At 44.8% G+C, this 27,690-nt stretch overlaps 1 protein-coding gene across 2 annotated transcripts in view; it reads left to right on the forward strand.

Moving 5' to 3' along the window:
• Positions 1-3,515: 3,515 nt before the first annotated feature.
• actn4 (actinin, alpha 4) overlaps positions 3,516-27,690 on the forward strand; it is a 50,994-nt gene continuing 26,819 nt past the window's right edge. For both annotated transcript variants that reach the window (XM_061072460.1, XM_061072459.1), the window contains exon 1: positions 3,516-3,689. In XM_061072460.1, coding sequence (XP_060928443.1) covers positions 3,564-3,689 — 126 coding nt within the window. In that variant the 5' untranslated portion in view covers positions 3,516-3,563. The remainder of the gene's footprint in view (positions 3,690-27,690) is intronic.

A 27,690-nucleotide genomic window follows, 5' to 3' on the forward strand; every position in this document is an offset into this window, starting at 1 on the left:
AAATGGTTAATTAAAACTTAGTGCCTTGCTCAAGGACACATCAGCAGATATTAGGAGTCGAACCTGATAAGAAAACTGCTTTTATTTTACGGTTCATGCTATTTATCCATAATGTATCTAGCTCTTAGGTACATGTCAGTTATTGTGTTTCATACTGTAATCAGAATCAGAATCAGAATTCTTTTTAATCGCCAAGTATATTTGCACATAGAGAAAATTGCCTTGGTGTGGTTGGTGCACATAAATAACAATCAGACATTAAACAAAAATATATATATATATATATATAAATATATATAAAACAATATAAAACAAAACAATATATACAGTGAGAGAGTTATGGGCACGTACAATGTGGTATAAAATTAAATTAAATTGGCTGCTACAGTTACATTAAGATCATTCAAAATTCAATAGGCAAAAACATATTAACTCCATGTTAAATTGGCGGACAAAAGGAAACAGCGACTGTAATGAATGAATGAATAAACAGTGATTTGAATCGATCTTTAACTCCGGTGTTACAGTCGATTGTCAGTGTAATAAATGAGCAAACTAGCAGTTCGACCTATGGATTAAATCCCAAAGAGCCGATTTGCTGTCAGAATAAATGAAACAACGATAACAAATCAGAAATAAAAAGATAAAGTCAGATTAAAATCATCTGTGAATGTGAATGTGAAGGTTCACTGGAGTCGTGAGACCTGAGAGACTTGAACTCATTTACATCATGTTGCCTGTTCTGTGGTTTAACATTTTAAATCTATACAGATGATTGATGAAGAACCTGATTCTAGTGTCTCTGTGAAGTTTTTCACTGGGGTGGGTCTCTCTCTCAGCCCCCCCCCCCCCCTCCCAGACCACAGTAGATATTTTCAGAGATGATCCTCTGCTTTTTACTAAAGTCTGGTATGTGTAAATATCCGTCTTCCAGCATCGTTCTTTACACTGAGAACAGTCTGAGATACACATACCAGAGGTTGTGTCTCTGTTTGTGTGTGTGTGTGTGTGTGTGTGTGTGTGTGTGTGTGTGTGTGTGTGTGTGTGTGTGTGTGTGTGTGTGTGTGTGTGTGAGTGTGGATACATCCTGTGAGGACCAGCTTGAGGTTTAAACCATTGGAGTGAGGATGTCATGGGAAAGTAAAGACATTCCAGTCAGTTCTCACTTTCTGACACAACTTTAAAGTGCTGGCTCAGGGTTTAAACTTATAGTTTCAGGTCTGGATTTGTGGAATGGAGAGTGTGTGTGTGTGTGTTTCTGTCTCAGGTAAAGTTTGGTGACAATCGGGGTAACGTCTTATCTAATTGGATAAAAGACAGAAGCTGTGGCCTCACATGGGAAAAGGACGTGCTGATCAGCAGTGTGTGTTTGCTCTCGGTGTTAATCATGTTGTGGGAACCTAAGTCTTGATGTTCTTGTAAAATCTGGACAATGAGAATGTGTTTCTCTGCTGTTTGTGTGTGTGTCCCTCCTTAAATAGATAGAAAAACAGTCCCTTGTTCCTGCTAATGAGCCCAGACCAGGCTGCAATTATGACCCGGGCCTGTGGTGACCAATCACAGCGCGGTGAGGAGCCGGGCCGCACTGTATGGCATCACATGACAGAGTCAGGGCCGGAGTGTATATGCTGCTCTGGGCCGGGGTGACACTAATCGACCAGGACAGCCTGAGCATGACCTACTTGTGAAGGTGGCTCCTGCAGACGGGCCGGTCCCCCCCCAAACCAGGAGTAATGGATGCTGCTGCAGCTCGGGCTCTTTATGATGTCAGGCCCCGGGTCAGTGGCTCTGAAGCGTTTGGTTCATGAACCTCTGAGGTTCACAGGCTGCACACAAATCATCCATCAAAGAACCTTCTCAGGTTACTTCAGGCTGGGATACTGGGCAATGTTTAATATTTTACAAGGAAAATGTTTTAAAAAGATAAATTGACCCAGAAGTATACATTCTGAATGTTCTGGTCCAAAAACATAAACATAAACCTCAGGTTGTACGTCTGTTTTAAACTCATTAACACACTGAATTCTTCCTCTGCTGAATTATATTCACACATGTTATTCTACTTCCTGGACTTCTAGACATGAGTTCTGAGCATAAAGAGGAAAATTAAAGTTGTAAAACACAGCAGCACAGTTTACGAATTGTTTAGTTGTGAATTCAAGCCCTAAAAAAAGACACTTGTTAACTAATTAAACAAATTTAACAAGTAATACAAACACAATTTAATTAATTTGTGTGTAACAATAAAAGGATTTTTTCAAGTTGATGTTTTCTTTTTGTCAGTGAAGTATAAGTGAAGTAACTGTTGAATATTTAGGATTGATTAAGTTTCATTGTCTCGGCAGCTCACGTCCAAATGGGTCATGAATATTAATGAGGTGTCTGGGCCGAGCAACACAAATAACCAGGATTATAACCGGAAACAGGCGAGGACACCTTCAAAATAAAAAACCAGAGCTGTTAGGATTCACAGAAAATAAATCTATTTCCATAAGAGAGCTCAAAAGTAGAGTTGGTTTCGAGTTAGTTTTATTTATTCATATTTTATTGATTCTTAAGGCAGTTAAGTTTTATGGCAGCTACATAATTTACCAATTAATTGTTGATTTATGTTTCTCATTGAAAGTCTGTTTATTATTTACTGTTGTTTTATTCTTCATGTATATTTTACGTTCTGAAAAATGTTCGAAATAAATAACAAATCAAATGAAAACATGATACAGACATGAACATACTGACAATACACTAAGAAAATAAAAGATCTCTTCAGCAGCGTCGAGCTAAAAGTGCAATTTAAAAAAAATACTACATAATAATACAGGTAATTTATTTGTATGAACTTTATTTCTTGTCTCGTCTGATGTTTTATGAAAAAAGATGTCTGGGCACTCTATAAATTAAAATATCTCTTTTCTAATCTTACTTCAACATTTGATTTTACTTTAATCGTTCATGTGTTAATTTATCTCCTTGGGTGTCAAGGTAGGCGCAGTGAAATAAAACGAATTATTATTGATGGTCATTATAATAATTACGGTGATTACAATGATTAAACAATACACAATAGTAATGCATTGTAAAATTATAGATTCTAATTATCATAGATATTGTGACTATAGTTAAACACATGGAGATTTTGTAAAGGTGGGGTGGAACTTTTCTTTATTGTTGGATATATTGTGTGTTGAATAGAAATCAGAATGACTGGTTTGATCCCATGTGTGTGTGTTGTGTGGAGTCTTGAACCCATGTGTGTTATTTTGAAGGGCCGGGCCGGAACCCTGCTTGCTGGCCGCCTGCAGCTTGTGGTTCGGCCCGGTTCCTCCCGGTTCCTCCCGGCACCAGCAGCGGGGATCTGTCTCTCTCTCTCCGGCTCCGCATCACTCGGAGACCCGCTCTCTCGGCTGGAGGAAGCGCCCGGACCCGGACTCCTCTCCCCGGCCTCGAACCCCTCCCCGAGCCGCCTCCCTCTTTTGAGACGTCACTGCGGTCCCCCCCCCCCTTGCCCCGCTCCCTCCTCCGGTGACAGACCGTCCGCCCGCACTCAGCTCGGCCAGGCGGACATGGTAGATTACCACGCTGCTAACAACCAGACGTCGACAGGCGGTGTTCAAATCTACATGGAGCAAGAGAACGATTGGGACCGGGACCTCCTGCTGGACCCGGCCTGGGAGAAGCAGCAGCGGAAGGTAAGCACGGCCGCCGGGGAGCCGGGGAGCCGAGGGCCCGGCCGGGGCCGAGTGGAGCCGGGCGGAGAGGAGGCGGCGGCGGGCGTGAAAGAAAATGGCTGGGCCGGGGAGTGGAGGTCAGAGACCGGGCCTCAGCGGCACCAGAGCCCGGCTTCCTATCACCCGGTCCCCGCTCAGCCGCAGCCGGTCCCCCCCCCTCCTCTGGAGCTTTCTCTCATTCCTCTGTCTCCATGAAAACTGCTGGATTGTGTCTCTCTCCCTTTCTCTGTTAAAGGTGGTTCTTCTCCCGGTTCTTTCCCTCTTCCTCCTCCTCCTCCTCCTCTTCCTCCTCTTCCTCCGGAAACACGGCGCCACATTGTTGTATTAAACATCAGAATTGTGTTAGTGCAGATTTGCTGCGGTGTGTGTGTGTGTGTGTGTGTGTGTGTGTGTGTGTGTGGAGGCTTTAGGGCGTCATCAGGCTCCCGGTCCCACTCGGGTCCTCCGGCCTGGCTGCGAGCTGCAGGCCGGTTCGACCCCCCCGAGGCGAGGCTGGAGAACCGAACCGACACCGCGGTGCTCCGGGGCCGATACACCGGGTATCGAACCGTGAAGCCGCGATGGTTCATCATCTTTTATTCAGAGGCTCGGTTCTCAGGATGGAAAATCACCAGGGAGACGCAGGCAGTGAACCTCCTGGGATTCATGACGTGGTTCACAACTTTCTCGAGTATTTGAAGCACGGCAGATATTTTTTAAAAGAAATTGAACAATCCTGTGAGCGAAACCTCTGAGCAGTCGACTCCTGAGACAGAACCCTCACACTGGTTCTGTTCAGGATCACAGGAACCAGCCAGTTCCCACCAGAGTTCAGTGGAACCGCTTTTAATCAAAGATTTGTCAGTAATGGAGACGATGCACAACAGAAGTAAAGCAGGTGTGAGATAGTGGATTGCACTTGATTCCCTGGTTTAGGGTTTGAACTGGATTCAGACAGTTTCTAACATGCATGGCTTCCTCCTTCCTGCTTTTTCCAACCAGTCAAACCGGACACACCCACTGATTCCATCATGGTTCTAACATGAAAACCTGAAGCGCCTTTTTCAAGGTTCAGAACCAATTTGGAAGAAAAAAAACGTGTGTGCCACTTTTCTACCTGCAATACGGCAATAAAAGTCCTCCACTATAATTCACCAGACAAAGGTGACCTGGTTTCTTTTTACCCAGCGTCCCCCTTTAGGCGGCTGCCAAGCTGAGTGAGCGTCTCTCAACATGTAGACCCATTTAAAGAGCCCTAGTTTGTTCCAAATAGGAAATAAAAGAAGTTATGATTTGATACTTACATCACATGTTCCCTCGTGACTACATGGACGTGTCCTTAAAACCGTAAACCACCCGTACGTACATCCGTTTTTAATGTACTAGATTCTCGTCAGGGCGTGGAGGCCGTATAACGAAGGGCCATTCGAATTACTTGACACTGTGGAATGATCTAGAAGGTGTGTGTGTTTGTGTGTGTACGTGTGTGTTTGTATGTGTGTGTGTGCGCTAACCTAACCTTTTCACTAGATGACTGGCATACCTTCTAGTGGTGTGACAGCATGCCAAGCTTTGAATTGTGCATTTTTTATCCGGCTACTCAGCATATTCTCTGTCAGCGTCACACATTCTCACACCCGCCGAACGCCAAACCTCCGCGGCTCCAGTTCTCCGCTGGCTCCAGTTGCTCCAGTGTTCAGTCATGTTTGTCCACGGATCCCAGAGGTCAAAGTAGAAGAGCATATCCGCACAATCATTAACAGAACGAGGATTGTTGTGCAAACCCGGGCTGAGGTCCACTCCTCCACAGTCCCACATCTCCCCTCACCAGGGGCTGCTGATAGGTGTTCAGTGGACTGGGGACAGGACGAGCCGGGGGACGTGTCCCTCTGGCAGTGGGGGGGCGGCGGGGGGGGGGGGGGACCAAGGGCAAATTCCTGCGGTGTATTCACGCTCACTGTGCCAGTTATTGCGCAAAAAGGGGAGCGAACGGCTCCCGCAGAAATATCAAGAGAGGAGTGGATGTAATGAGTGTGGGAACGGGTTGGTCCCTGTGCAGAGAGAGAGAGAGAGGGGCGAGCGAGTCGGTGGCAGGTTTTTCCATCGCGCTGACTTCTGCACGTTCAAAATGTTGAGTAATACGAGAGAGGGGGGGGGGAAAGATGGCCGTCCATCCTCAGGATTTTTTTTTGCATTGTTGCCGTTTTGTTGTCCACAGAGAGAGAGATGGGGGGGGGGTGTGGATCTGATGAAGGAGGCAGAGAGAGGTCATGTGACAAAGGCCTCTCTTCACATTGAACTCAGAACACTGTAGGTCCATAGTTCACATGTTATCTAATGGATCCACAAGGGACCAGGAGACATTTGGACTTGATGTGTTTGTGTAGAGAAGTGATGGACTCGTCCTCGTCCATCGGAACAAGTCTGGAAACACATAGAACATGAGGACTCAGGTACACTGGGCTTGCCCTTGGAAACATGAAGCATCAGCTGGTAGCCGAGTCCGATGAACCGGGTCTGAAACTCCGGAGTGGGGTGGATGCCAGGTGCAGCTGTAGCAAAGGGTCTGAAACTCCAAACAGAAATGTAGTTGTGTGGATGTGACCTGCTGCTAATACAAGACGTTTGTGTTGCTCTCGCAGAAGCAGAGTTTGTCCTTGTGGTTTGTTTCCATTTGTCCATTTTGAGCAACATGTCTCAACACCCCAGAGCAGCTGGACTGAGCCAAGTCCAGTTAACGTCAGTCTCTTACATACGAAGCTTCTCCCCCCCCGCGACAAACGTGTTATTAAGTCTCTGTGCTCCGGGATCCAGCGCAGGTTCCAACATGTCCCAGGGTTTATGATTCCTCCTGGTTCTCAGCGACGGCTTGGCTGCTCACATATTTCTCATGTCATGATTCAGAGTGAAAGGGAGCGAGTGGGAGGATGAGCTAACAGGGAAAGCAGGAACGTGCCCGAGCCAAAGGGCCTGGAACCGTCTGCAGCATTTGTCAAGGTGACACACTTGCTCGGCTGTTCCCCTCTGATGCAGAGGAGCTGGGTGGATTCACAAAACAGATCAAACTCTAGATTAACTCTAGAAGATCAGTTCTGGTGTTTGCTGAAAACCAACAGAAAGACTGACAAGTTAAACTGTGGATTCATGTCGGAGTTAATAATCCCATTCTCTGCTCTTAGGTCGTATCTGGAGTGTGTGGCGCTAATCGTGTAACATTACTCACACGTCAGTTGTGTTACAGTGTCACAATCAGTTGTGGTTAGTGACTGGTGTTTGATCTGTCCTCATTTTCCTATGCAGCCAGTGTCTCGTTGTGTTTGCACTGCAGTGACTGAAGCTGGACTGTTACACTGACTCACGGCTGGAAATATGGGAGGGTGAACGAGAGGGTGTGACGTAGCTCGGGATAATATTTCTCTTGTGTTGAGTATAGTCACAAAGTTCTATTCATACTTTATGAAATATGTTTTTAGTTTGCATGTCCCATCTGCTAACATCGGGGATGCAAGATTTATAACCTATACTGCAGCCCGCCACTAGGGGGATGATCGATAAGCTCCACTCTCAGCAGCCCTCATGTCCTCCATCTTTAGATACACTTGTATAACTTCTTCTGTAGCCTGATGTCAGAGTAAACATGTTTTTCGATGTCTCAAACTAAGCAGCAGGAATTTGTTTGTGTTCGTCCTCCTCTTACTTCCTCCGCCAGTGCCCAAGGTGGGCAGCTGGACACAATGTTGGTTTGTTCTGTGGCGCCCACCTTCACATGCTCTCTGTGTGGTGGCAGGCGGAGCCGGCTCAGGACGAGCTGCGAGGGACGTTCTGCCAGGACAAATGGACCAAAGAATACACCCTGCGGTCATTACTACGTCGGCGTAGATCTGGCTGCATAACAAGCTGCCATGTCACTTTTTTTTCCGATCCCAGCCTACTTCCTGTTCCAAAACATTTAAAAACCAGAAGGGAGCTGAGAACGTTTGAGGAAGGTTGAGTAAATTGGCTGTTTGCTGAACAACAATGGACAATGGTTCATTTGTGGAGAAGAACAGACAGAGACAAACGCTTTGAGTGATCGTCTTCTCGTGGTTGTGTGATTGGCTGCGTCGCTGGACCAACCTGAACAGGATGTGGTGAACAAGAGGAAATTACTCTTGAATGAAGGCAGTTGTAATTAAAGTTGTAATCACAACACACACACTTTTGCATTGTGTTGCAGTCTCTTGATGGACGTTCCGTTTATTCAGCTTGGATCCACTCCACAGGATCATCATCTTCTTTCTGCTCTTGATATAAACCTACATTCACACTTCAAGCCTTCGTGCTCATTCATTTTTTCGATCAGATCTTTTGGTTTCATGCTGTGTCTTAACTGGTGCCAGTATCAGATTCCATTGTGAACTGGTCACAGTCCTGTACTGACCCGCATGAGCAAAAGTATAACAATCGTACTACTTCAGGTCGCACGCCTTTCTGAGATCAACACCATTGAGGTCGATGAAGTCAGTGTGAACGGTTCCATGTACAAGTTGTTGTCAAACACAAGTTGGTTGTGGTACGAGTCCTCAAGTTTGGCTTGAACAGGAGCTTCACTCCAAACACACATGAAATGAAGATTACTGCTCTAGAGTGAAGTGAAGGTTGTACAGATCCAAGCTGTGTTGGATTTGGACCTAGCATTCCCCACAAAGTTCATTCACAGGCTAGATAATTAATGAGAGATACTGTGGAACAAATAGTGAAGAGGCCCGAATCAGAATTGGAAAAGATCCGATTCAATGCTACTTTTATTGTTCACACTTTCATGAAAAAATACCTGAGTCGCAATCGAGCAGAAACGTCCGGTTTGCTCCACTTGAACCTGCAGTGTGAACACAGACTGTGTGGTTCTTGGTTCACACACCTGGAATCAGATCTTTTTGATGATCATGGTTTTCCAAAAATTATTTCCTGAGGAATTGCAAGAATAAAGAACGAAGGGGAAAATCTAACACATTTCTTCCTCCTTAAAAAAAGAAAAGTAGAACATCTATTTGAACTGAGCCTGTAGATCTGCTGAGGCAATGACTTCAGGAAGCAGTTTTTTCCGAACTGCATTTTTCTCTGAGTATTTTGGGACGTGAGATAATGGAAGTCTTGGGTCGTTCCCTCACCGCCAGCTGATTCCAGGTCAGCTGTGGGAGAGCCCTCCACCTCAGCTGGGATCCAGAATCAGCTCGTGGACCTAAACAAGAAACCAGTCAGTCAGGCCGACCGGCAGCCAGAGGACCCAGCAGCCAGGAATGCAACCCCTCTCGCTCGCCCCCCTCCCTCGCCGTCTCTCTCTCTGTTCTGCGTTTGATGGCGGTGAGAGAGCATGGGGGGGGGAGACATTCCTTTGGTGGCCCATTATAGCCTGCCCGGCTTGTGGGAGGTGACTTTTTACTAAAGGGGGGCGGGGTATCCTGTTTTTTTGCGATGGGGGTTTGCAGGATTGCAGATGTGGCCGATGTGGTGGAGTCCAGAGGGAGAATCCTCCTCTGGGGGGGGGGGGGGGGCAGAGGGTGTTCACTCACCCAGGGAGGGGGGGGGGGTGCTTTCATTTCCAGCCTGTTTCAATGTGGCGGATGTTGCGGCGCCAATCGTTGCTCCAAATATTTGTGTGCAGAAAAAAGCTTTCAGACATGTGATTGATCGGATCACTTCCCGCGTGGCCGGCGAGTTCAAAGAGCCGGGCGCCGACACGCAGCTGCAGCCGGCGAGCACATGGTCCAATCAGCTGTGAGGGATGGTAGCTACCGTGTAGCCCCTGAGCGCTTATCCACACCGGTCGGCTGTGGGCCTGTGTGTCGAGGTGCTGGAGCCGGATGTGCTCCTCTCTCAAAGAGATTTCCTCACGGTCTGTTTCCCCCCCCCCCCACTCGCTTTGTGTGTGCGTTGCATTGTGGGACGGCGAGGACTCGGGGTGCGTTCGAATGTCAGCGCGGCCGCAGATCCCCGGACGCACTTCCTGTCTGATTATAACTTTTAACTCACTGTTCACATGCTCACTTCTATTGTGTGCAGTAATGAGGATTAGTAAATGGCATTTCCCCCCCGATGAATTGAAATTGGCAACAACAAGGACCAAGAATTTCCTTCTGGTCGGCTGCCAATATTCCTGTTGAGGGTTTTAGCTTGAACCTCAGACACCCCCCACCCCCCCGTTCACATGTCCTCGGGTGTATCCTCCACAAAGGGTTTAGAGGAACATACTGACTTTTCTTTGTACATTTGATCCACTTGCCTTACTTTGTATCCAGAGACCTGATGATAGATCTACATCATGACATCCAGGAAGGAGGTTATGAGGAAGTAGGTTTTAATTTGCTGTTGGTTTGCAGGATTGTGTAAAAACGAATGAATGAACTTCCGTGACATTTTGTGGTGAGAGGCCGACGAGCAAAGAAAGAACCCATTCCAGGAAAGTGTCCACTCTTCAGTACACATTGGAAGCAACGTAACACAACACGTGTGTGTCTGAGCACAGAGATTGTGACTGCACTGATTGTGGGACAACACAAATCCTCCACTGCAGACTCGGTGTGTGTGTGGGAAGTCGGTTGGGGGTTGTGTGTAGGACGGCAGCAGAAGAAAGGCCGTGTGTGTTTAGGTGTGTGTGTGTTTTTAAATGCCTGTGTTTATGTGTCTGAAGGGTGGGGGCTACCCTTACATTATGGGGTGATGCCTGCAGTTGGAAATTGAGGTCTACCCCCCCCCCCCTGCTCTAGTTTTCCAACAGGGACACTTAGCTGTGGCTTCTGGTAAACACCCGTACAGTTACACAAATGTTGTCTCATGTCCTCACCAGGCAGTGTGTGTTTGCATGAGTGTGTGTGGATCTGGTTGTGAAGCATCATGTATGTTCTGTTAAACACACAAGGGAAATAAATGGAGTACACAACAAATATATAAAAAGAGAAAAATGCGGTTCAACTCGGTGTTGTACCTCACAAAAAAAACTGAAGTGTGTAGGATTGCAGCAACATCACCCCCCCCACTGTCTGTAGGTGTTACATGAGGCTGCAGATGAAGAACATTCACTGCTACGAGTTGTTCACAGCTGCAGTTTGCAAATCAGCAGCAGAGGACCGTTACATCACTTGGTCACCGCAGTGGTTTAATAAGATAACAGTTTACAAATGTGCGGGTGTTGTGCCCCCCCCCCCCCGGCTGTGCACCGCTGTTACCGGCTGTGTCTTTGAATATCTCTGCCTGCCCTCTCATCTCTGCCGTCGCCATGGCTGCACGGAGCAGATAGAGCTCACACGTGTATCTGTGCGGCGGCAGCTTCTCTGCTCTGAACCGCAGCGCTCACTATTTTTGGAAACGGCACTTGAGAGCTCTGCTATCACCGTGTTCAGGTTCAATACGGGTTGTATCAGAATAATAGAAGAGAAAGACGTGAAACAAAAGGAGGCTCATGCACCGGCCTGGTTCATCCACCGCAGACTACAGATAGATGTGCGTTGCCTACAACCATCAGCCCACATGTTTAAACATCTTATAAAAGCATTTCTAGATGCATGTGTGTGAGTTGATGCATTCTGTTCAGGTGTTGCTCTCGACCAATGTGAGAAGGATTTATTTTTACCTCCGCTAAAGAGAGGTTGTGTTTTCTTTTTGTCAGTCGTTAGTTCGTAGGATTACACAAAAACCTCAGGTTGAATTACCAAGAAATTATCTTTCTCTGGAATGTTATATTTTCTCAACATCTTGTTGATTTCTCAGAGTGTCATTTGGTGAAGATCAAGATACAAATCTTGTGAATTTAAATGTGGTTTCCCTTCGTAGCACACATGATTACAATTCAAGAGAATAATGCTGCAAGGATTTCCAGAGAAATAATTACATATTCACAGCCCTTTGCAGCAGTTTATATACCAGGTTTAGTCTCAGAGTTTTTTGTTAATCCTCTGTGCATATAATATATTGATGATATTGATCAACCCTTATCATATTCACTTATCTATAATAGTACTTATGTTTTTTACTTACCAGTTTGTATTTTCATAAAAGCATATGTAAAGTTTATTAAATGGTTTGGATTTCAGCGTGGAACAAACATGTCAGCACACAATGCCTGTGTGTGTGTATACTGTGTGTGTGTGTGTGTGTGTGTGTGTCTGTGTGTGTGTGCTCTTTGTATTGTTCAGTGTCTGAGGTTTGTCCTCAATCTGGTCGCCCTCTTGATGCCAGCGTGACAGTTCAGTAACATCTGCCAGTGGGACAGACCAGCTCACCCACATCAACCACACCACCACTCACTCAGAGATTATCTCCCAGCTCAGATCCACAGATTAAACTCCAATACGACATGTATCTCAGATCAACACAAAGGTAAAGGCAGTGGTGCATAAAGGCACATACAATATGTAGGGATATGGCTGCTGCTTGATCTCAGTGTGATCAGAGACATCATTCAGAGAGATCATTTCACATTTTACAATTAGTGTAAGAATCACTAATAGAAGCTGTAATCTCTCATTGTTCTCGTTTCTTCGAGGATATTCTTCCTACACAGACTGGGAGTGTGTGGTGGACCAGAGGATTATGTTTTTATTGTACCAGCCTGTGTCACAGACCATAGTCAGGTATGGGATGTCCGCAGGATCCATTTAAAATCTGAGTTTGAGGCGCAGAGAATATTACCAAGTTGTCCACACAGAGTTTGAACTCTTGTCAGACGAGAGTAGAGAGAAGAGATGTTGTGATACAAAAGGCCGGGCGTCTCAGTACTCTGGAGCTGAAGGCGGTTCTTGAGTTTGTTAGGAAGATTTAACCAGTAACTTTGATTTGATTAACATCGATCAAAACGATGCAGAGCTTCGTCATCATTGCTGTTTTCCTCAGGTCACCTCGAGTCAGCTCAGAATCCAAAAGCCGACTGTGTTCTTCCTCTAATAATAATATTGTTGTTCTGTAGAATTAGCCGTGATGCATATCTGCAGTCACGGCCGCACCTAGACAGGTTCTGCTCCCTCTGGGGCGGGTGTGAGCGAGAGAGGGAGACAGAACAAGAGAGAGGGAGAGAGAGAGAAACCACAGCAGACTGGTAATAAAGGCTGCACGGGGATGATAAGGCCTCATTCTACATCTGGGACATGTTCACACACACACACTTCCACAGACATCTGGAGGGGTTTAACACTGCATGCCACACTGGGCTGATTGTCGCACAGCTGTGGTCGCAGAGCAGACCTCACGGCTCTGAAACAATTAAACCATCCTTTAACTGTTCTCCTGATAATCTACTGGTCGTCAGTGAAGGATCGTCACCGCAAGATTTGTCCGGCCTCCTCCAGTCAGCTCGATTTAACATCTCTTAGTGTGAAGGTCTCTCGACCACCGCTGCTCTCTCTTTCTCTCGTAGAGTCGGGGAAGTGACTGTCTTTTAAAAGTGTGTGAACATTTCACATTTCACATGACACAGCAACACAACATCACTGTGGTAGGAAGCTAAAGCTGTTTACAATCCCACAGTAAACTGAGAGAAGAGGAAGAGGAAGCTTGACACAGTTTGCATTTAACTAACCGTCTCTTAAGACTTTTAATTCAAAGGGATCCCACACGTGTGACGACTTGTGTCCAGACCGGCACAGGGTTGGCTGGTTTACAGTGTGTGCGTTATAACAGACCCAACACATCAAGTCCATAATGAGTTGCCGTCAACTTTTATTAACGATTTAAATCCAGTAGTTGCAGCCCGAGCCTGGAAGCAGCTTTATTGATCTTATTTATTCCAGTCCATTTGCTTTGGTCTTGTAGAAATGATTTGAATCGTCTCTGACCTCTGACTGGGTATCACCCGATTAGGCTGCTGGGAACTGTGGGCATCAATCAGCATTTGTTGGGGTCTCACGACACCCCCCCCCCCATCCCAGTAGCTTTTAAAGCGATGTGACCCAGGTGAGGACAGGTGTAGCAGGGCAAATTAACCCCCGCCCAACTTAAACCCGGGTATACTTTGGCCCGGGCCAGAGTATACCCCGGGGGATAACATGCACTTTATCTTGAAAACAAGCATTGGTCATTTTGATGTTGTTATCAGTGTTTAACTCTGAACATTTATATTGTAGCGAGGACTTGCTAGTCTTAGAAGTTGAAGTTTAAGGACGTTATGACTTTTATTATATCATGTTACAATTGCATTATGTTTTGGGTATGTGCTTTTATTTGAATGTGTAACACTAATTCGAAGTGTTTTGATCTTTGTGGATGTTTTGATGTTCTTATCAGTGTTTCTGGTTGAAGTAATAAAAGTCTACGTTTTAGAGTTTAAAGAGTTAAGTCAGTAAACTTTCTCCCTTAATTTACCTGACAAAGCTGAACCCCACATAAAATGTTGAAAAAGTAATTCTTGTGTATATCATTCAACACTACTGATACCATGGGGGTAGAATCTGGCCTGAGGGGTATGAATTGGCCTAGGCCATAATATACCCGGGGTATAATCTAGCCTAGGCCCCTTTAACCCCGGGTATAGTCCGGTCTAGGGGTATACTATGGCCTGTTACACCGGGCATACGGAGCAGGACTCATACTGTGTGTGTGTGTTTCTTTCCTCTGCGGCTGTGTCTGATTTCCTCAGCGAGCTTCTGCTTTATTATTTAACAGCTTTCAAACTGGGGCACTGGGTGAAGAGGTGAAGAGGAGAGGTCTCCTGGGACACAACCATACATTCATTCATACAACAATCCATAGTGTACACATGGTTATTTAAAAACCACGCACACAAGCTACATCTGCCTACTACTCGTAAGACACTACTCTCCAGTTACTCAGGCGGATTTCTTTTTCTTTCCGTCACTTCCTGAATGTTGCAGGATTTTGCTGCGGAGGCGTCGTCTTAAACTCTATAATTGTTATTCTGTAGCGTTTTCTTTGCTCAGAGTACACACATCAGAAGCACAAACCTCTCAGAGGGGATGAATGGAGCCCGTGTTGGTTTCAGTGCACAAAAAAGCAGCATTAAATATTCACAGATTGTGCCCGGCCTTCAGGTTTCCTCCGCTGCTCTCATTTCCAGCGAGCACTCTCTGCTCCCCAGATAATCCCACTCACTCCTCTGACTCTCCACGTTTATTTCTTCCCTTGCATCTCTCTCGTCTTCGCCACAGTCGTTAAGGCAACAGGCTCAGACAAAAGAGGAGAGCTAGAGTGTGTGTGTGTGTGTGTTGCTATTTTAAGGATTCGGCTGGTTTGCTTTTGACCATTGGTTCTGCAAATGCCAATTTAGTTTTTTGTGTCTGTGTGACTTCGAGCTTCAGCTCCAGGGCTCTGTCTGTATTGTGAGGTTTGGTATCTGGGTCCTGAGGCCTGCTCATAACTACAATCTGCTTTTTAGTCTTTCATACTTCAGGAGGATCCCTGTGAGACCTCGAGCCCAGAGCGTTCTACAGACCAATGGACAGTAGGATCTCGTTCACTGTCTTCAAGTCTCTGGAGTGATATTAAATCATCACTTTGAGCTTGTAGCTGATAATTCACAAATAATTTAAGGCCTGATCCTTTATTAGTCTGCAGGATCGGGACACAAACATGTTTTTTCGAGGGGATTATGCAGCAAGTGTAAAACTGCATTTAGAGAAACACATTGAGACCTGGACAGATGGCTGAGAAACACTGGCTGCAGGTTTATGCAGCTGAAGAGACGGAGAATCCAAACCCAGTCCTGCTGCTGCCTCAGGGTCTCAAACCAAAGTGGAAAGCAGGAGGATTTCTCTTCTCTCCCCTGGACTGATTCTGCTGTTGTTGTTACTTTACTTTAGTTTTTATCCAGTGGCAGCATGAAGAATCGAACATCTCCTCGGGGGTGTAATATGGATTTTCATTGTGAAACAGTTGTGTGTGGACACGGAATATCGTAGAGTGATTTTTATTTATTGTAATTTAGAAACTATTTCCTCACATGCGTTGTGATTTGTTCGGAAGGATTTCAGGATTCAACCCTACTGATCAAATTCTAATTTGTATTCTTTATGAATAACTTTGTGGTGAAAATAATAAACGAGTGAGACTCAGGAGGAGTTGATATGTTGAGAGTGACTGCAGCCCTGTGTTCATCCTCTATGACCAGTGGGAAGGAGAAGGAACGCTGAGGGTTCTGTGGTTTCAGATTTAGTCCCAACTCAGTCAAACAGGCAGGCGTGCCCTGTGACTCAGGCCAGAGAGGCAGACTGGCGTGTGTGTGTGTGTGTGTGTGTGTGTGTGTGTGTGTGTGTCCCTCCCGCCTCGAATGGAACAGATGACTAGTCAAGATAGTGGAGAATGCCTCCAGTCTCTTACTGTAGATTATAACAGGGAATAGTTTGTCTGGATTAGTGACATTGTGAATAAAGAACCAGACACATGAGCTGTTTTCAGACGTGAACTCTGGAAAACATCCACACAATGAGGTCCGGAGATTCTGTGGAGTTCACCTCACACGTGTGAAGAATGAAGCAGGAGGTTCTCTGGCCAGATGTGGTCACAACAACAGAAGGATGCAACGTATATATTCTGCTAGAAACACATTTACACATCGATGTCGGCCCTGCTGTATCCTCACATGGGCTCATTCAGACCTTTTCTAGAGGTTTTACTGAGGAGCTCCAGAGAATGTCTGTATCAACTGACTTACACATCTGGGTTCTCCAGTGCAGCCCCTCTGGATAACGTCAGGAAATTGCACAGAGCTCAGTTCATGTCTGAAAGCCGCCACGGTGTCTCTATGCACTTGGTTAGTAATTGCATAAAGAACCATGTTGGAAATGACAGAAAAGGAATAATAAAGCACAGACCACTTTATATTTAATAAAGTGGTCTGGCTGCTGGTCTCAATGTGGGTCAGGGAAGTCCTCTGCCCCCCCCAGCCACCGGCCAGGAGCCTACTATCTTGTCAGAGCTAGCCCAAGGAGGATTATCTATCAACCGTTCCCTGGGTTAACAATGCCTCCTCTGTTGGCCGCCTCTGACTCACAGCACTGCAGGGAGGGCACGGCGGCGTGCATGAGCGAACGCAGACCCCCGGCCCCCCGGAGCAGATCCAGAGCAGCACAGTCTCGTCTGTGGCTCGTGGAGAATGAGCTCAGTGCTCTGGCTTTGACACCACCGCTGCGGAGACATGACTCGATGCTGTGGCGTGAACGTCGTGCTGCTGTGCTTCCTGCCGAGTGTGTCACTGTAGCATGGGAGGAGCTTCTGCGCTAACACACCCTCCTTCATCACCTACCTGCCACTGATGCTATTTGGGTCTTCACTGTGAAATCCAGCAGGTTGTGACGGCTGCAGTGATGCTCGTGTCCCGCTCTGCTTTGTTCTGATAAATCTGTGTTTTGGATTGAAAGTGTGTTTTACTACAGGAAGGTGTGAAATCTAATTTAGAGGAGGAGGATTGAGAGAAGCTCCTACATCCCCACGATTCAATTTTACTTTTTAAAACGCATCACTGTTGCTATGGTGATCTGTGTCCTCCACACTCCACTGGAGTTTTTGAGCACATAAAACAGGGAAGTTGGGAATCAAAGCTGGCCCTGTTTTAGTTTGAAAACCAATGAATGGTCACATGACTGAGGATATTGTTTTGATTTTAAAACTAAAGTGCATCAGTGCTGTTGAGGCCAAAGTCACTTGGTACATCAGAGGTTCACTAACGGATGAGAGGTTAAAGAATAAAGTGTTTTAACAAAGGAAGTGTGGAGGTGAACGAGCACAAGAGGCACTGAGGTGTATACGGATTTATTCAATGACACTAAATGCAAGAAAAAAACCTTCAAATGTAATTGAATGTAGAGATGTAGAATCTGTTGCTTGAAGGTGTGAAATATTCAGATGAACTCAGTGGAAAGCTGAGAAACGTTCACCCACAGACGCCTTCCGATTCTGAGAAGCGACATTTCTGAGGCGGAACAAAGACGCTGTTGCCTCTTGAGCTTCGAGACGATGGTGTGAGCGTGTGCTAGAGGAAGTTTGGCACTTTTACAGCTTCCTCCCCTCGGTTATCTTTACCTGCCACAGTCACCGCCATCAGTGCTCTGTCTCAGAATCCGTGAATAAATCAGCATCGTATCAAAGTGTGGAGTCTTCTGTAGTTACGGATTATGTTGAGTGTTGATAAATGCTGAAGAAAAGGGCGATGCTGTGTTAAACTCATTATAAAAACGTATCGATCTGGAGCTGGGATCCCCCCCCCCCCACACACACACAGACTTGACCTGCACATGGTGGTATCTGCCACGACTGAGCAGGATCACTGCATTAAATCAACTTCAGGTTTTTCGGTTAGTGTGGGAGGAAGTGTGTTGATGTATAAATGTGTGTTTGGGCAGCGTTGGCCAGTGTGTGGAGTCAGGATCATCACCGTGTAACCATCTTAAGGTTTTGGAAGTTGTGCGTCTGTCTGCGTGGATCAGAAAAGGATAAAGCAGAAAATCCTTCCTCTGCCAGTGAAGGAAAAGGAGATTGTTTACAAGCTCGATCTGTCTGACAAAACATGTTGTGCGTCGCTGATGGGCCCGGCTCACTGATTGTTAATCTGCAAAAACTGAAAACACAAACGCCTGCTTTGTTCCAGCAGCAACAGAGCTGTTACCTTTGCGGAGGAGGTTATGTCCGCACCCCAACGTTTGTTTGTTTGAAAGCAAGATTACAGAAAACAACTCTTTCCACCAAACCTGATGAATCAAATCCTGCACGTTCAGAGAATTGATCTCTATGAGTGTGTGTGTAATTTGTTCTATTAAAGGGACCTGTTGGGCCTTGGCCAAGGTATGAGCTCTGCTACTTTGAATAAAGAATCCCTGACCGCCACTCGTCCCTGTGTCTGATGTGACAAGTGGTTTGATCCATGTTTATTTGCATTTCAATTTGCTTTGGCATCCGCTGCACTGTGTCTCTGTCAGACAGGCGTACAGCCAGTGAGTCATGACGCCATAAAGGGCAGGGTGAGCTCTGGAATGTGTGACAGAGCAAAGGGGGTGGTTGTGTGTTTGTGTTTGTGTGTGTGTGTGTGTGTGTGTGTGCGTGTGCGTGTGTTTTGTACGGGTCATCAACAAGAGGAAATTCAGTGGAACAAACAATGTGGCGCTCCTTGTGCTGAGTCTGGACCCTCTCAGCGTCTTTACGAGGTCTCCTTCCTCCCTCTCTCTCTCTCTCCCTCCCTCCCTCCCTCCCTCCCTCCCTAACCCTAATCAGAGTCAGGAAGTCCTTGAAAAGCCTTGAATCTCTTCGCAGGATTTAAAAATACGACCTTATCTCACATGTGATCGGATTTTTCTGTCCAACAAAGAATGCAATGAATGTCCAACAGGAAAATCTTAAACCTGCATCTTCAACACAGGGTTTAATCAATGCTACAGTCTACATCCCGTCTGCTTTAATGAAACTGTTGGACTGACGTTTACACCCACTTGACAAAGGTTAAATAATCGTAACATTGATTTAATTAGATTAAGACTCAAAATTCATTTCGAATCAGCATTTTTAGACAATAATGTTTACTGTTCTGATACCTAGACTTAGCGATATGTTTGTTGACTTTGAGACTGTCCTTCTCCAATCTATTGTGTCGTTTGAATGTGGATTCCAAAGTTCCTATGTCAGACCCAGCATTGTTCTTCAGTATCTGAGGCATTTCTGATGCTGGTGCTGGTATCTGAACATCTCAAGTTCATTTACTGTGTTTAGTCAGAAATCTGCAGCTTTATCCAACTTTGTTTCTTCACTGTTAGTTTTGATTTTAGCTGCATGCCTCACAAAAAGGTCCAATATCAGACTTCCTGAAAACCCCCTAAACTTCTAGTAGCTGAGTGACGGGTGAGAGTGTTAACATTTCAGTTGAAGTGGAGTCGAGGCCGTCTGAGGACGTGCGTACACAACCTCAGCTGCACATCCCTGTTCTCACTGTTTGACCTGAGTCTCCTGCTCATTGGCTGGAAGTTGAGAGGAGCTGTTGGAGAGCAGAGTGTTTTGTTTTTCCGATTCACCTCATTGCTTCATCGTACCTGCAGAGTCACTTCTTCTCTGTTTCTGCTCGTTCAGCTCCGTCCTGTTTGTTCCTGCTGCTCTGCAGGAAGCAGAGGGGGAAGAAAAGAAAGGTGTTTGTGTGTCAAGTTTCACATTCCTGCACTTCAGAGAACACACACATACACACACAGACACACACACACACTGTGACCACGGCTGCAGTCAGGTAACTTTAAAGGATCGGCTGTGTAAAGCTGAAAGTGTGTGTTTTAGTATGTTCATCTCCTTGTAAAGTCTGCATGCATGTCCACTTTCTCTGTGTGTGTGTGTGTGTGTCTGTGTGTGTGTCAGCGGGGGGTGCACCTTGCTGCCCTCTTACATCACCATTGTCGCTGTGACAGGCAGTTAACTGCGTTGCCTTATAAGGTAAAAGCGTGCAAGGCGCACAGAAAGGGGGAGGGGCAGGAAGAGCCTGTTACCGTGACAATGCTGTCTGCTGCCGGGCAACAGGGCCAGCCTGAAACTCCCGTTTGGCCACATTTCACACACACACACAAACACACACACACACACACACACACACACACACACACACACACACACACACACACACACACACACACACACACACACACACCCACACCTCTGTACTCGTATTTATTTTCAGTTTCATCTTAATTTGTCTCTTGAGCACAACATGATTCACTCAGACTCTAGATGAGATATTTCAGTCCCTTTGTCTTTCTGTCCCTTGTGTCTCATACATTCATACATGTTGGTTATCATCAGATGTTTTAATTGAGTTCAGCAGCACACAAGCACCAACACCTACTTCTGTAGTAGGAATGCGACGAATGAAGACGTGTTGCTCTTGCGGTGCCGTGCCTCTCATACCACACACATACACACATATACTTTGAATTAAAGTATTTCAGACCTGTTTCTTTGTCACGTTATCTTTCTCTCATTTTGCTTTTTCTTTACCGCATCCTTTCATTCCTCCCTGTGCCAAAGACGTCACTGTGGAGGCGTCGCCCAGGCGGTCAACCTGCTGCGACCTCGGCTTTTGAACTTAATTGTGGCCTGTGTGTGTGATTGCAGCTGACGGAGGTGGATGAGGTGATGCTACCAGCTCAGCACGTTGGGCTTGAGTCTCGTGTGTTTTCTTTTCCTCCTTAATGATTAAAATAACCCAGAGCTGAGTAACTCGGTCTTAGTCGCTGAGTTTAGCCGTTAGTCATTGGATCTGTAGCGGCTTCTATTCCCACAGCAGCAGACGCTTCAGACAGGGATGAGGAAAATATCAGCTCCAGCACTGGAGAGTATTTAAATATCTGTTTGTCTATATTTCCCTCCAAATATCTTGGCCATGAATGTTGTTCACTTCTCTAAAATTAATTACTTCTCCATTTTGACCAATAACTTCCTCTAACAGGCTCCAGTTGGTTTCAGATGTTTCTTTGAGTCATTGTTATGAATAGACTCTGTGAACTCAACATGAGGACATGCTTCTCTGGAGAAGTTAACCAGCACTAGTTGCCTACACTTAGGGATGAGCGAGTACAGCATTATCTGTATCTGTATCTGTTAACCATATGAATTATCCGTACCCGTATCCGTACTCGGAGTGGGCGGGGCCTAACCCGGAAGTGGGTGTGATTTAACCCGGAAGTGGGCTGGTTCAACATAACTTTCTTTTTTAACTTCGAAATTTTTTTATGATTTTATTTTTATTTATTTTTAATTTATTTCCACACCAGGTGTGTGTGTGTGTGTGTGTGTTTTTGTGTGCGTGTGTGTGTGTGTGTGAGTGAGATGCGAGGGACGTTCACTGTCTCCCGGAGAAATGAACACTCTGTGTTTTTAGTATAGAAAATCGTGAATTATATTCGTTCACAAGTCATACAGACTGGTTTTGTTATTTTCACTTTACATTAACACTTAAAGTTTAGTGCAGTGTAATTGTTTGCCGTGATAATTAAATGCCAGTGTGATCATAAATGACAATTTCAAACCATACAAACTGTCATGTTGTACTGTATTTAATTGGTTTACTTTACTGTAAAGTAAGTGTAAATGTAAAGTGAAAATAACAAAACCAGTCATATTGACTTGTGAACAAATATAATTCACGTCTTTCTATACTAAAAAACACAGAGTGTTAATTTCTCCGGGAGACAGTGAACGTCCCTCTCATCTCACTCAAACTCGTTTCAGCCGAGTATCCGGCTCATCTCTACCTACACTTACCTCACTAACCTCTAAACCACACTCTTAAAAAGTATGGCCAGAAAGTTAAGCTTTTTGTTGTATAATAGATGCAGATAGATGAGAGGTGGATATCGACATATCAGGATCAGCTTTTGTATAAACTCCACATAATAATATGCACAACAGTAACTTTGAGCATTGCACAGGTAAGATTAAGACGATTCTACAGCAGAGAACCATGGAGGGAGGTTGAGAGCAGCTGAGACACTGCTGGAATTGAACTGTGTATGTTTGAAATCCTGCTGATGACCAATGGATAGTTTTCTGAGTCGTAATTGTTTCACCGTCATTCATCATCACCATCACAACAGAGGACTTAGTCTGGTTCGGTCAGTTGTTGCTCACAAAGGAAGGTGAACTCAGACCCTCCCGACCTGAAGGGTTACTCACTCTCTCTTACACACACGGAGTAAATCACTTTCACATGTTTCCAGAAACACACAACTCTGACGCCGTAAACTCACCAGCTGCTGTTACAACCAGGCTCTTTTAGCCCAAATGAATTGTCATGATGATTTAATTTCACGATATTTTTATCTGATGGTCTCATCCAGACTAAGCTGAAGTGGAATAATGAGGTTAGTTTGCAGGTTAATGGTCGTTTTTAGTTGCACAGCCTCTTAAAGCTCAAGTCCAAAACACATTCTGCCCAAACACGGCCCATAAACATTATTGTCCAAGTGGTTGAGTAAGAGCAGATTTTATTTATGGAGATGAAGTTACCAGAAGAAGCGGGCTTTTCCAGAGCGCAGATCGTTTTGTTTTGCATGTCATGTTAATTCCATCTTAAAATGCGATTTCATGCTTTATATCTACTTGAAAATATTGAAATATGCTTTTGCACAGCGTAGATCCAGGTCCCTGTCACATCCTGAACTTAAAGATCCACGTTGGAGCTGCCGTCAGAGTCAGTTTGGCATCAAGACAACCGAACGCTTTCTAACGAAGCTGGTGGAGCGATTCTGTTTCCTGCTGCCTGAACTGATCAACAACAGAACCGCAGACCTGTCCTGGAGCTCTGGAAAGATTCAGCCAGCGGTTTTAATAAAAGGCCGAAACAAACAGCTGACGCCTCGCCCTGCCAACTGCTATCAGGCCTGCCAAACTCCTGATTGGGCCTGTAAAAACACACACACACACACAGACACACACGCTCAGAGACACACACACGCACACACACAACGCAGTGGGGTGTAATAATAATGGCCTCAGCTCGTTCAGGGATTGCAGAGCCCTGGTTTTGTAATGGGAGGTCAGGCTGTTGAAAGAAGGGTAACACCACTCTAGCTACTGGTGGTTCTGGCTAACTGGAGATATGAATAATGAATAACTTGATGGAACCATATTTGCATCACAGCAAAGCAAAGTTTAACTCGGACAAGGTTGAAGGAGACACAGGGGTTACACAGTCAGAGTCTTACCTGCTGTTTGTTTAACTTTAAATTCAACTTCTCTCTATTGACTCTTGATAACTCGACCCGGTTTGGAGCGACATGTCTGTAAAGATCACAAGGTCATCGCTGCATAAAGTTTCTGCTCATAAAGTTGAGCCGCTCAACCAGAACCAGTTGCATTAAAGATATTTCAGTGTATTCAGACATTAAATCGAATCCAAAATCTAATCATGACCTTGTGACTCGGAATCAAATCAATTGGGAAATCAGTGGTGGAACCCAGTCCTAGATGAGAAATGATTAATGTATATGGGAACTGAGAAAAGCTTTAATAAGTTACTGAGCCAGGATATGAAACATACATTGCAGAAATGTAAAAAAAATCATTGCAATTTTTTACTCAGTTCTGAGTTTTACTTCCGTTTCAGGGAGGAATCACGTTTCTGAAATGGTAACCGATACCACAAAGTATCAGACACGTTTTAAACAAAGCAGTTGAAGCGTCAATTTGTTTGTGGAAGCTGAAGTCACGCTTGGCAATGTGTGTCGGTTTTTTCTCAACACGGTGAGAACCTTTCCAAACCGGCGTGCTGGTTGTGAAACGGCCAGTTTGAGTCATAAAGCTGCTGCTCGTGGGCGTCGGCCTAGGCCCTAGATTGTAAAATGGTGTCAATCATTGCAACATCTATTGACTCTACCACACCTTTTATTCTTTGTGCTTGAGGTGTGGCTCTTCTTCGGTAAGAGAAGGTGACGAGGTTTATCACGTAATCTGATTACATCCTAGTCCTTTTACACATTTACTAATTTTTTTTACTAGCTGCATTCTACGTTGATGAGCAAGAGGTTTTTCTTGTGAAGTGATTAATACGATGCAGTAATCAGTATCTGTGTGTGGCGTCCGGTGATTCGGAACAACTGCAGGAAAGAGAAGCAGTTATTCATTTGTGGAATCTTCAGCTTTGGGAAATTGTATTGTACCTCGGCCAAGTAGGTTATGATTTGGGCCGTGTCCATTTGTTGGTCAGCTGGTTTGTCGGCATGATTACGCAAAGACTACGCAACGGGTTTCCATGAAACTTGATAGGACATGGGCCAAGAAAGGACTCATTCCATTTTTGGTCTTATCGGGACTTAGGGGAGGATCCAGGAAGTTTGAAGGGCATTTCCCAGGGAATAATTCATGGATCTTGATTTGGATCTAATTGTGGTTTCATGGCGGGGTTGTGTTTTTTCCTCAGCTTTATTGTACTAACTGTAGGCGTTGATCCTGAGCGGTGACATCAGGTTTCTGTGGACTCCGTCCAGCAGCAGGTCTTAACTTGCCAAGGCTCTATTACTGCAGGTCACTTGCCTTTTCAAAAAGCTGCAACCAGTATTACCACAGGCTCAGCACTAGAACATATCAATGATGAAATACAATTGTTAATTTGAGCCCTAAAGTTTCCACCTCACTTTTACCTGACCGTCAAGTTTTTATTAACTGTTCGAAGATCTATTAATAACGACCCGAGTTGCTGTTTATGTGCAACGTGAACACAATTGAATACAATTCTAATAAAGTCAACGTGGCCACTGTGACTCTGTTTAGAGGAAACAAACTGCGGGTGTGAATCATTTTACTTTGTTAAAGTAGAAACACTTGAACACAGGCCAGTCACTTCTCACCTCTGCAGCCGTTCAGCAGTTAGCGGCACATTTCCCGCAGACCCCAGTCAGCGATCTAAATGAGTCACCTCGGTGGTTTGAGTCATCATGAGAGTTGTCTCAGGCCTTTAGAAACTGTCTGTAGTTGATGTGATGAGGAGTTGGACAGGAAGCTGTAAATCCTCAGATGAATGGTTTTTTACCAGTTTTCACCTCTTTGCTCAGGGGTTAATGTTTTACATCTTGTACAGTTGGACGTATTCACTGCATTCCTGGAGAATTAACATGGACATCCTCCACCCCCGCTGCTTCCTGTGCTGCGCCTCTAAAGACAGGAAGTGGATTAGTTGGCTGCTGATTGGCTGACAAGAAAAATAAGTGATGGTGTGATATGAGAGAAACAGACGCACAAACTGAGGGAGACACTAATGCCGACTAAGCCTCTTCTGTGAATCTGATTGTTGTCTTGTGGTTTCCCTCTTCACTCGGTGTTTGACTTGATCTTAACCATTTCCCTTTAACTGCTTTTAAACTTTACCCATTAACCCATAAAATCGCTTCAGTGTGGCTGAAAAGTGAGGAAGATGGTGGAGATTAGATCTTAAAGTTAACCTGGGGCACGCTCAGTCTCAAAAAGCACAGTTTTGCTCTGGTTTCCAGGTTAAACAACATTTGTTTAAAATCATTTTGTGTGTGGACTGATGCAGCCCAGGTTAAAACAGGCAGCACGTATTTCAGTACCAGTTCAGTGTCTGCATGTATTCTATAGCGATGGGATGTTTGTGGATCGTCACTCTCTGCTTTGACATTGAGATTCTGCTGTTGAAATACCCATTAAAATATTCTTGTACATTTTTACATTAGATAATAACACTGTTAAAAACTTGGAGCGCTCTTCAGGACGTCCAGGAGGTCGACTTCCTCCGATGTGAAATAATCTTGACTTTCACCAGATGTCTCAGTCTCTTGACTTCGACTGTTTTAGTAGAGGAGGATCCACTTCACTGTCCTTCGGCCAAATGCCTGAGGAACACTGAGTTGCCAAACAACTTCTTCTCAGAACAGAGATTTGAGGAAGGATGCTCTACGAGTCTGCACTTAGACAATCGTTCTTTTTCTGGACTTCATGAGCACTGACACTGAAAGAGCTGAGATGAGGAAGACGAGACGTGAGAGTGACGATGCACAAGGGAGGGAGTCCGAAGGAGGAAGAACATAGCAGACATTCCTGACATCCCTGTCGTGTTTGACAGGGTTGGCGCTCGTTTCCTCCTTCTCTTTCATTCCATCTTTCCCTCCTCATTCTTACCTCATCCTGTCTTCCTTCCTGCTCCATGTATTTAAAAACAAGAAAATTAAACATTTATTCTCCAACTCATGTAGGAATCTTTCACATAAGACAAAATAATGTGAACAATTTGATTTGTCTTTGGCAGCAGTCGCACATCTGGAGAGAAGTAATCCATGACATTTGCATACAAATAAATCTGTTTTGCTTCTGTTTAATCCATTGTCATTAAACAATGGTACATTTGTGTGTAGGATATCTGTTCTTCACAATCCCATGAAGAGTCTGGGGGTCTCATTAAATCTATTAACCCCCTCAGCCATTACAGACTACACTCTCTGATCAGCCGTCTTCAACACATGATGAAGGCAGGATGCATTATCTATACTGTAGCCAGTATATCAGTTAATGAATGAAAACAAAATGATGTTAACATAACCGTATGACAAAGAAATGTAGTAGAGGCTTGATATTTTACAGTTTAACCATAAACCTAACTTCAAATAAATACAAACATACAGAAAAAAACAAATGCAACATATTCATAACATAAATGCACCGATCTGGCTTTAGTTTCTTGTGGTGAAACTCTTGTCTTTTTTATTTTTTATCTGAAGAGGCCAGTGAAACAAACCAGAACCAACTCCAATATCAGTAATTTCAGCAAACTTCAGAGCAATATAGTGATATCAGTCCTGCTCCGTCATGGACTAATGTGTGGACTAAAAGCCTGACGTCTAAAAGCAGTGGATAAGAACAGTCACATGGGGCCTGTGTGTGTTGCACAGTGTCAACGCGCAGTTACACAACACTGGTGCTGGGATGTGGAATGAAGCAACGTGCCCTAAAGTCTGCACCCGTTTTTATTGACACACAGGAAGACATGGCCTCATATAATGTAGAAATATGCAAACACAGTGGGTTAAAGGCCATAAAACAGGTTGGCATATCTGTTCTCATGTTGGACGGACCAGTGCAGATGTGGGAGTGGAGTTTTTTCAAATGATTTATGAGCCAAATGACTTCACGCCAAAGTAGAAAAAACCTGGATGGTTTGAATTCCCACAGTATTTTTTACTTCTATCAACGAGGCGGAGCTTCATTATATCATCACAATAATAAACCAGAAACAAGAGAGAGATGTGACAGTTATATCGGATTGTTCTGAATGTTGCCTTTCACTTTGTTCTGAAGAGTTTGACTCAAGTTTGTCTTTTGAGTGAGAACTTCAAAACTACAAGTCTGAGAAGTTATCATTATTTTAAATAGCATTCTAGAGGCACATGGAAATATGTGTTACTGTAATATCCAGTCAGTGTGTATAACTGCATCCTTCATTTTTATAATAGGACCATGCTTATCCTAAAATAGTCTGGAATGGACTCACACACACACACACACACACACACACACACACACACAC

The sequence above is a fragment of the Limanda limanda genome, chromosome 6, assembly GCF_963576545.1.
Source record: "Limanda limanda chromosome 6, fLimLim1.1, whole genome shotgun sequence".
NCBI lineage: Eukaryota > Metazoa > Chordata > Actinopteri > Pleuronectiformes > Pleuronectidae > Limanda > Limanda limanda.